An 11,184-nucleotide genomic window follows, 5' to 3' on the forward strand; every position below is an offset into this window, starting at 1 on the left:
TCACTGTTTTATGTTTTAGGAGATTTATCAAACATTTACATATTTTATCTATAAACCTAGAAACAAATAAAAGTTGTAATTACATACCCCTCAAAGATTTTTTAATGCTGAAAAGACATATGGTCATATGGTCTTTGGTCAATTTTTTATAATATCAACACCCAAAAAAAGTTTGCTTTAATTAGGACAGTAACTTGATGCATTCTGAAAATCAAAACGTTACAATGAAATTGCTCAGTTCATAAATTAGATTAAAAAAAACAACTGTATGTACCAGAATCATCTGGAAAGCTCTTGAATTGATATGCCTACATATGTATGAAAGATTTTAAGTTATTTTCCATTAAAACTGATTTTCAAATCACTCATACAAGTGAAATAATGTTAATATTTCTTTTAGAAATATCTTTTGAAAACACATTTCTATGAATTACTTAAAATTTAATCTTATTACAAATATTTCTCCTAGGAAAGCCAACACTCCTAAGAGTAATATTTAAAATACTAAAGCTCACATTTGGACTTACTAGACTAATAAAAAACTGCTCTCTCCCTTTTGAAGAGTGAAATTTAAACTTTTTTAAAGTGAATCTGAGGAGCATTTTTATTATATAAAGAAAAAAAAATCAACATTTTAAGCTCACTAGGTTGCAGCGTGGCTTTGATATATTTTAAATACTTAACTTGTAAAGCATTTTTACTAATTCATGAACTTCTTGACAGAATATACCATTTTTTCCAGCTTAGAATGTAAAAAAACTATTTTAAATTTGAAGGGAGTTGGAAAACGTCCCTCAAACAAATGCTGAAAACACTTATAACAAAACAGACATGAAATCACAGTCACCCCCTAATAATTTAATATTTATCAGGAGTTGCTATAGTAATTTATAACACTGAAAACTATCAAACTTAATATGGTCAGGACCATAGGCATACTGAAAAATGAACCAGAATTAGATGAGACTACAAATAACTTCCACACAGATTTTGTCAAATATCTACTTAAAAGACACTGATACACTTAAACAGTACAGTTCACTACCAGATTTTGCAAGCTTTTGTTTCCAATTTAGTACCTGTAAATTAATGCTAACTGCTGTGTAACCATCAACATAAACAAAACTCCAGTTTTTCTTTCCAAGCCTATACACAACTATTTATCTTCACTAAAATAATTCATGCAGCAAGGTATTATCTGCCTTGATAGCACAGTCTTCTGACGCTGAGCTTTCCCAAGTTCCAATAAAATTAAGGCATGTTTTCACATTATATTTGTGATCTGAAGTCCATGCACTAAGTGGAAGGACTCCAGTGAGCTTGTACTATAGCTGGATGCATTCAGAGCCACCATAACACAAGTTTGCTCCCATCCCCAAAGAGAAGTAGTGGTTCAGAAGACAAATAGCACTTCAAGTAAAAAACTCTTTGAAAGTGATTGCTAAACAAGATATGGTAGGCTTTTACTGTAACTCACAGTTTACTTTACCATCACATTTTAAAGCTGTAAATTTCAATATATGCACTTATTTCCATCAACACATAATTGGATTTTCTTCTAATTAACCTGTTTGACAAAACATTTAGCTTTAATACACAGATTTGGTCTGTAGTAATAACGTCTGCAAGTGGGTAAGAAATTAATCTTCCTCTTTCAAAAACCTTAATCAAGCAAATAATATCCCTAATATTGATCTCCTCACTAGGTACAGGAGATCTCAGTAAATGCATCGAACGCACTATGTTATTTCACTAATCTGGATGCTATTCAAAAAGCAAGCTGCCCTTATGGGTTCTGTGCCTAGGGTCGTCCTGCAGCATGTTATTTCCAATCTTACAAATGCAAAATACATGCTCTATGATGTAGCTGCCATTATTGAAAGGGTCCCAGCCCCACAGTTCACAGCCTAAATGACTGGCTCTTTTGCCACCAGTTGATGAAAAAACAGCATTAGGAACTCTCTTTCTTTAATAAACTCACCTTCTGGGCTGCTTTAGAGGGACTCTTGTTTTTGCTTCCTTTGGGTCTTCCTCTTGGTCTTTTAGGAGATGGTTCACCAGTTGGTTCCTAAATACAGGAAAACATGCTATTCTGGCAAGAAGCTACAGCTAACCAAGAAGAACTGAATGATAAATTACTGAGCAGAAAACTGAGCAGTTACTTAAAGAACGTGAATTAACAGTATAAATAAATGCAACAATATTTAAAATGTAACTTGAAAAATTAAACAACTCAAAGTGAAGAAAAAATGCATTTAACATAATAAAAGAGTTTAACTTTCCTTGTAATTGCATACAAAAAAAAAAAAGAATAAAGAGTCTGCATACTCTAGCAAGTTAGTTATATGGGAAAACACATTTTTAAAAGAAGATGGCCATAGTTTCCCTCATGCAAGAATGATTATTTCAAAATTAATACGGTTATCCATTTAATGTCAATTGCATTTCATTATAACAAGATAGAGTTATCATATGCAGTTACTAGCACACGCTATTGAAAAAAAAAAAAAAAAACAAAACACAAAACAATGCTAACTACTGGAAAAGTTGAAAGTAAGCTTAAGACTATTTTCTCTCTCAAGGGTACAAATAATTTGGGGGGATTTTTTCTGCAGTTCTGAGCTCTGCATTACATTCACACCTATTGCAAACAGAATTGATCCGAGTAAAATGCAAACACTGAAGTTTCTTGAAATGGAGCACTAGCAAGCCAAAAAAAACCCGAGGATGTAAAATATCTGAAACAATAACAACAACAACAACAACAACAAAAATCTAAAATGACTGGGCAGAAGCAATGATTGTTTTCGGAGTTTTGTTAACTAACTCCTCTGGCTGACAGCAAACAACCAGTCCTTAAAAATGCCTATGAATTACTACGAGCTCGGACTCCAAATATTTATTCAGCTAATCACAAATACTATAAAACTCTTCAAGCCTTCAATATCATACATTTCCCTCGGACTACGGGAGGCGGCAAATCTAATTCAATGCGGTTTGTTAACTTAGACCAGCTTAAAACCCTTCAGCTTTTCAGCTTTTCCACTCCCGGGGAGGCTCAGGGTGCAGGCTCAGGCTGGGGAGGCTGCAGAGGGGCTCAGGCACCGCACAGCTGGGCTGAGCACGGGTAAGGAGACGCGGCTTGCTTTCTCTGCCATACATTCAAATGAAAAAAAAAAAAAAAAAAAAAAAAAAAAAAAAAAAAAAAGGAAAAGGGGTGGAGGGGGGAGAAGGGAAAAAAAATGGGGAGTGAAGGGGGGTGAGGAAAGGGTGCTGGGCTGATGCTGGGCACGGAGCCGCGGGCGGGTAGTGAGTGGCACTGAGGGCAGAGCGGGAAAAGCAGGGGCTCCACTCGCACGGCTTTCCAAAAAATAAGAATAATTAAAAAACAATAATAATTTTTACTTTCTGTTAAATTTGCTGGAGCACACCGGGGGATCGGCACCGGTTTGCTCCCGGCCCGGGGCTCAGCTCCTCGGCTCGCTGGGTGCCCCCGAAGCCTCTCGCAGGCTCCCGGGGCTTGGAGCTGATGCTGAATGAATGGGGCGAGAGGTTTTAAAGCTCCGCGGAAGCTTGGCTTTTAAATGCGGCTCCCCGGGCGGCCCTACTACTTCCAGCCGCGACTTCCGAGGCAGGGAAAGGGCCGCGGGGAGCCCCCGGCAGCCCCCGAGGAGCCCCGAGAGCCGGGAGCGGCTGTGCCGGGCGGTGCGACAGCGGCACTCGGGAGGGATGGGGTGGGATGGGGTGGGATGGGACGGGACGGGACGGGATGGGATGGGGAGGCGGGGGGGGATAATGCGCGAATCTGGCAACCTTAGCGCGGATTGAGGTCTGGCGAGTCAGAGAGGAGCCCTGCGAGTCCCCTTCGGGGCCCCGGGGGGAGCCGGGCGCCGTCCCCGCGCCTCGACCTGCCTGGGAAAGCGGCGCAGCCGAGGCAAAAGGTGTTGCAAATGCAGGGCAAGCCCCCTCCGGCTGCCTCCCCCACCTCCGTCGGCAACGGGGGCACCTCTCTGCAGACGATGACGGGGGTGAGGGAGGAGGTGGGGAAGGGGGGGACGCCAGGAAAAAAAAAAAAAAAAAAAAAAGAGAGAGAGAGAAAAGAAAAGGGAAAAAAAAAAAAAAAAAGCCAACCCTATGCGACTTTCTAGACACCCTCCTCTCCCCCAACCCCAGGATCTAGGGGCAGTCAGGGGCTGGGCTGGTCAAGCTCGGAGGCGGCAGCAGCCCCGGTGGGACCCGACACACGCACACACACACACAGCACACACACAGCGCGCACACACACACACACACAGGCTCACACTCACTCACACACACACACACACACACACACACACACACACGCTGAGACGTTGCGAGGGCTCGCAGAGGAGGGAGCCCGGGCGAGCCCCGTTTCCCCCCGCTCGCCGCTTTCGCAATTTCAAACCCAGCTCGAAAGGAGCCAGCGAGCGCTGGTTGGTCGGAGCCTCGCCGCTCCATGTTCCCCGTCCCCATTGAAAAGCCCCGGCTCGCCGCCCGCACAATAGCGAAAGCCCCGGGCGGGCTCCGCGGCCCCGCCGCCCGCCCCGAGCCGCCGCCGGGCGCTGCCCGCCCCGCCGGGAGCCCCCGCGCCCCGTCCCCGGCCGCCTGCACCAATACGTACATGGTTACATGCCTACAACACTACAGATCTGCGGCTCTACGCCTCTACGCGAATACTGACTTGTGGTTGCTTCCTGGGTCTGCCTCGTCCTCTCTTCTGAGGCTCTGCGGTTGCAGGTTGCTCCTGGGCAGCAGTGGAAGGCTGACCGGGTCCCTCACCTTGTGCACTCATCGTGACTTCTGCCGCTCAGCTTTGAACCGGGTCTCTCCAAAGCACCTTGGAACGGGGGGGAATCAAAAGGAGCTCTTGCTGCTTTTGCTGCTCGCTGCCACCACCACACCGGACGTCCTGGTGCTGCCAAAAAGGAGAAGAGAAGGGGAGGAGGAGGAGGAGGAGGTGATGGTGGTAGTGGTGCTGGTGGTGGTGGGAGAGGAGGGGGAATGGAGCTCTCCTACAATTTAGGAATGGTTAGTAACATGAAGCAATTCAAGAGAGGGGAGGATTTTTTTTTTTTTCTAAAAAAAAAAAAAAAAGGAGAAGAAGAAATAAAGGCAGAGTAGTAGATCGCAACCCTGGAAATGCGAGCAGAGAGGGAAACACTGCGAGGGTAGTCGGAGCGAACCGAGAAGGGGAAAAAATCCTACAAATTGAAAGCAAGTGGTGGCTATCGCGCTTAGATCGGATCAGGACAAATTAAGATAAGACACACTGAAAGTGGACTGAGAACACTGCACGGTCTTGCCAGAAGCATGCACCCTGGGAAGCCGGGGATTTCGGCAGCAGCGGGAGCAGCGGGCAAAAAGCGCGATCATTTAAAAAATAATAATAAAGCGATTTGGGAGATTGGGAAGAAAAAACTGAGGGGGGGCGGTCCTGGGTTCGTGTCTGTGATGTGAGCTGCTGGGACTGGAAATATTATTATGCGAGTCCTGCCCACGGACTAAACTAGGATGAGGGTTTTAAAAAAAAAAAAAAAAAAAAAAAGAGGAAAAACCACCTTTACCCGTGGGTGGAAAAACCAGGAGGGGGCTGTGCAAAAAGTAAAAAAAAAAATAAAAAAATAAAGGGGGGGGAAGGAGGAGGCAGAGCGAAAAAAAAAAAAAAAGAGGGGGGGGGGAAACCTAGCTGGCTGGCGGCGGGCCAGATAAAACATGAGAAAGCCGGCGGCCGGGGGAAGCGGCGGCACAGCACGGCCCGGCCCCGCCGCCGGGTTGAAAGGCCCCGGGCGGGCTCCCCGCGGCCCGGCCGCCGCCGCGCAGGGGGCGCGCAGGGGCTGCGCGGGCGCGGAGCCGCCGCCGCTCCACGTGGGCGCCGCGGCGCGGAACAAAGGCGGCGGGGCCGGGGCCGCCCCTGGGCCGGGCCCGCCGGGCGCCACCCGCGCCCCGCCCGCGGCCGCGGGGGGATCTGCACCGGGGGGGCCGGAGGAGGCGAGAGGTTGGCCGGGAGGTGCTGCCGGGACAGCGCCGGGCAGCGGGGGAGAGCCCCGCTGGAGCCCGCGGTGCTGGTGTGGTCGCACCTGGGCTCCAGCCTGCGTCCCCCTGCCCCACGGCTCCCTCGGGGGTCCGCCAAAATTGGGCAGCCCCCTGTGGCGCCCTCCTCGTCCGCTGCTGTTTTGGGATGGGCAATGCGAGAGAGCCCCGAGGAGGGGACAAAAATATCTGGTCCAATGCCGGGCTAGGTGCTTCCAGCGGTCTGGGTAGGCTACACACTTTTAGTCGTCTGCAGATAGGCAAAGAAGTGCAATTAGGCAAAAAGTTGCTCCAGTCAAACATGCAACAGGCAGCTGAGTTACTTTCTGTGGAATAGGAAAGCTAACACTGCGGACAGATGGGCTAAGGAAAGAGTAATCCTAGAACACTTCTTAAGGCTGCAAATATTCCCGAAGTGTGCTTAATCCAATCACGAGCCTTCCAAGCCCTCTTCCCTCCCGTCCCCAAAAGCAACCAGCTATGGAAGATGGACACGGTCCACCTGTTAAATCTCATAGCTATTGGAAAGCTCTTACGCAGCCCCAATGATGTGTTGTAAAATGTGCGGTTCCCATCACGCCACGAAGAAATCTGAAGGTCTCTGCATCCACTCCGTACATCAAAAGGTTAAGCTGCTGTATGAGATCAAGAATCCAAGTGGAGATTGTAAAGTCTATAGTTTAAAGCACAGCAGCAAATAATTTTTATAACATCCATTAATCTCTTTGGAGCGTATTCATGGCTGTGGAAGACAGTGGTACATGCGATTGCTAAAAACCTGTAGCTCCAAAGCTGCTGTCTCTACAGATTCATCCCATATGGGCTATTAGTAGTTCCATTAGTCTTTCCTCGAGCAGTTCTAGTAACAATACCATGGTCCAAAGATTTTTACATAAAGCCATAAGCAAATAATCTTCACATGGGAGCAATGTTCCTAAGCTCACACTTTGAAAGCTATTCCGGACATGAAAGGTCTCGGTGCTTGCGCTGTGCCCAGCATAATAGAGTTCTGGTCCTGCTGGGGACGTCCGCCCACAAATTCACTATTGTGACAAGGCTTAGCATCGGAGATTGGAACGACTATGGGTCTGACTTCCGTTCGAAACTGTCTTCGTTCCTTCCTTATCCAAAAGTTCTTAAGTCATAAGGCAGATGATGTTCCTGATGGAGCATCTGGGAACATGGGATTGTCTAGACTAATCTAACATCTTGTCCTTACATCATTTATATCCAGACTACCTTAACACAGGTAAGCACACGACATCCAGAACTCAGAAAGCCCGACTCCCTGAAGTGGCTAGCGGAAGGGGGAAGCCAGAAACAGCTCTTGGTTTTGTTCCAGGTTCCTTCCCCAAAGAGATGTGGTAACTGTTCCAATCCATCCTCCCTGCGTATGGATCGCTGCTCCATCCAGAGCAAACAGCAGTAAACAAAACTGTATAACTCACTGAACAGAACACGGCAAATCTACCGGAGTAGAAATGACCTGCTTTCCACGAGCTTTGATCTGAGATTTAACCTTTGGTCTGTCAACTGAAGTATTAATTGTCAGTGCTTTAATGGTTTTTGTTTTCCTGAAAGCATCCCTAACAGGTTAGGTTACTTAAAATAAGTCCTGGTTTTTACTTTCCATGAGCCTAAAAAGTCAGATTTTCACAGAAATTAGAGGAACTTCCTACAAGGTTAAGAAGAATAGGGTAAGACAGATTTTGCTACCTCACCTGCAACACTTCTCAGGACACTGTGTGTTATTCTGAGGCCAGTGTGACAGCTTGCAGTGGGTTCATTGGCCCAGTGCTGCCCGGTTCTGTTCCCAGGGGGGCTTTTTCAACCCTGCACTCTAACAGCAGCACTAACATCTTGCATCAGAGCACAGAACTAACTCCAGATTGCAGCAAGGTGCCCTTTGGAAAGACATCCCGGTCAGCTATAGTAAGCTAAACGGGTGTTGGAGAGCCAAGAACCTTCTTCACTTGCTCGTTTCTTCATCTGCCTCCTTTTTTACAAGCCTGTGGGTGCAGCACTCCATCCTGTAAGTCAATGGGCTTGTGCTGTGGATCATCAGAGGGAGATGCCACCTCTAGATGTAGTTGGTGTGATGGGCAGCCTGTCACTGACTCTACAGTGCCCGCTTGCCGTGCATGTATAGATATGCATGCATTGAGACAAAGAGTGGAAAGAGCCAGGCTATACATCCTTTCTGCTCAAGGGAGTCCTATTCCCTCCACCCTACTTCTCATGGAGTACAGGCTACCCCAAAGGGATAGTGACAAGGCAAGTTTGGCTTTGGAGGAGATCAATGGCCAGGGATGGGAGAGCACATGGGAAAATTCAGAAGTTTTTCTGCCTGTTTCCTCAGCTCTTCAGGGAGCCCACAGATCTGCATGGCCTCAGAGAGCTCCTTAGAGAAACTGTTAAAACCTGCCCTGTCCGTAAGTGCCATACATTGGGTAGGTATTTCACTTCTGTGGCCAAGCAGGGAAGGCAGCCAAAGGGATTTACGTGGTCAGAAGCAACAGTGGGTACCCAAGGAGCTGGGAATCCTGATGCTCAGTTTCTAGAAAACCACCCCTTCCAGGAGAAGTACATTTTGCAAATATCTTCTGGATTTGCGGGAAAAGATAACTTTCATTTTCCCTGGTTCTTTTGGAACAGGTTCCCTTTGGTCTTGGGGAACACAAGGCAAGCAGAAGAGCAGGCACAGGAGCCTTGAGGGCACCGATCAGATGGGCCTGGCCATGCTGCCGTGTTCCCACTTGCTCCTGTTCATCCAACTGGTGGAACCGGCGGCGGCTGCTGCCTCACAGTCAGCAGTCTGCAGATGGCTGGGATAATGCTTTAGGGAAGCATGACTGCAACTGACAACCAAGACTCAGAAAAGAACATTAAGGCTCGATCTCAGGCCTTGTCTGCACAAGGGAATTTTCTTCCCTCCTCCAAATTCCCACCATTGCTCATATGAATGCAGCTGCACAATTGTTAGGGATGCTGGGAGTCATAATATATGAGTTTTCATCTCGTCAGCCATTTGCAGCACTGTGTCAATTAACCCTCCTTAGAGCAGGGTTAACTGATACAGTGCTGAAAACGGCTGCTGGAGCTGAAGCTGTCTATACTGAGGCTCCCATTGTTGCTAGCCCTGGTGCAGCTGCAGGGGAATCAGCCCATGCAGGGTTATTTCGGTAACAATTCCCTAACCTAAAAACAGCCTAAAAATGCAACATGGCCACCTCATGGGCCAAAACATGCTTCCACCTCACCTCAACAACTATGCACCTAGGCTATTGCCCTTGGTGAGATCTTTCTTACAGAGGGCACTCTCTGTACTTCTGTATGAAATACCCAGTGGGTTTCACCTCAGCAAACTGGTGGTTTCGTCCTCACCCGCCCTGGACTTGAAGATGTGTGAGGACAAAGAGCTAATTATCTGGTAGTGTCTTTTAATTGTTTTATACATTCATTAATTCAAAACTGCACTGTCACTTACAGAAACTTATTATTTTATTTATTTATTTATTTTAATTTGTAATGCAGGTCTAGCTGTTTTCTTTATCATTGGAGATTATTGTCCATCAGCACTTTCGGTTTTTAATGCTACCAAGTAAGACCTTATTTACAGCACTGTGAAGACTCAAGCTGATTGTGATGGAGTGAAGTTCTGTTGGAATGAGTGGGGTTGGCAGAACCAGCCCCACTTTTTTCCATGTGCTTTAGGAAGCAGCAGGCTGGTGACATGGGTGACTTTCGCCCCGTTCTGAGTAAGAAAAACACTTCCAAAAGCCCCTCTCTATCCTCTACCCGCACCCACATCCACTACTGACTAAAACTAGCAGATGTTGCTTCGCATTTGTTAAACTTCCGAACAGCTATTTATCTGACCAATACCAGCAGTCAGGTTTTTTTTTAATTTAATTTAATTTAAATTAATTTATTTTTTTTTTAATTGCACTTTGGAAGTGTGAAAATGTTGAAGCCCAGGCTCAGCAAAAACCTCACTGAAAAACTCTAGCTCTCTAAAACCCTTGATTAATGACAGCCTGTTTTCATTTCATGCTTGGCATTTTATGCAAATAGAGAACATAGCTGTATGCAGACTGCATGTGCCTATAAATATCTGGAGAGGCTCAACGCACCTGCCCAGGGGAATGACAGAGGAGAGCCAGAGGGGATGCCATCTACAGCCACACGCCGTGGAAGTAAGCCAGAGACCCCAGCTCAGAGTGCTAGGGTGTTGGACAACATCTGATTTGGCAGAAACCTGGATATAACTGGGAATTTTGGGAAAGGGGAAAGGAACTGGCTTGCTCTTCCTTCACCTCTGATACTGCTGTGTTGGATCCTCTGCCTGGGATCTCTTTAGGTGAAGTGAGGTGCCTGCAAAGCAGGTGTCACGGCAGTCCCTGGGAGGAAGAGGAGCAACATACCCACTGCTGTTTAGCTCAGACCCAGCTGAGGGGATGTGTCACAAAGTTCCAAGGTCATAGCTGTCACACAAGGAGCCTGCTGCTTGGTGAGCATATTTATATATTTGCTTAAACGGTTTGCATTAATCTCTTGAAAGGCACTTATAAAAAGGGTGAAAAACTCCCATCATGAGTCCCAGTGCAACTGGATTTCTCCTCTCCCTTAGACCTTTTCCCCTCCAATATTAGGCTCAGTATCTTGCATGTGTTTTTATATGAAACTCTGTGATTAAAAGTACTTAAGACTGGCTCATTTTTCTCTGCAATGAGTTCAGTTATTTCCTTTTTATACCTTCCAGAATTTACTATACCATATCTAAATATTGGCTGCAGTCCACATGTTTTAGATCATGCTCTATAATGGTCCTGTTGTTACAGAATCCTTTGTGTGTGAGAGAGAGAGGGAGTGAGGGAGAGAGAGAGAACATGCATACGTGTTGGAAGGGAGGCAGGGTGCATATAATTGTTTGGAAAGAGAAATCAGGGTATATTAATTCCATAAGTGATTTCTGAACTGATAACATAAAAATGATAAAAATAGTGAGCAGTGAAATTATAGACCTCCAGTGCCCTACCTTGCATGTGTGGTAAATAATACTTCTGATCCCAACATGTTACTCTGCTGTATATATTCTACCAATAAAATGACTCATTCGTCTTTCATTGCTAT

The 11,184-nt window shown here is 46.2% G+C and overlaps 1 protein-coding gene across 4 annotated transcripts in view; it reads right to left on the reverse strand.

Moving 5' to 3' along the window:
• Positions 1 to 5,521, reverse strand: part of HMGA2 (high mobility group AT-hook 2) — a 114,475-nt gene extending 108,954 nt beyond the window's left edge. For all 4 annotated transcript variants that reach the window (XR_014316752.1, XM_082751687.1, XM_082751688.1 and 1 more), the window contains exons 1-2: positions 4,703 to 5,521; positions 1,982 to 2,068 (exon numbers count right to left, since the gene is read on the reverse strand). Coding sequence is in view for 3 of the 4 variants with exons in the window: in XM_082751687.1 (XP_082607813.1) it covers positions 1,982 to 2,068; positions 4,703 to 4,813 (198 nt within the window). In the remaining variant the exon portion in view is untranslated. The remainder of the gene's footprint in view (positions 1 to 1,981; positions 2,069 to 4,702) is intronic.
• Positions 5,522 to 11,184: the final 5,663 nt, after the last annotated feature.

The sequence above is a fragment of the Aythya marila genome (assembly GCF_965140915.1).
Source record: "Aythya marila genome assembly, chromosome: 1".
NCBI lineage: Eukaryota > Metazoa > Chordata > Aves > Anseriformes > Anatidae > Aythya > Aythya marila.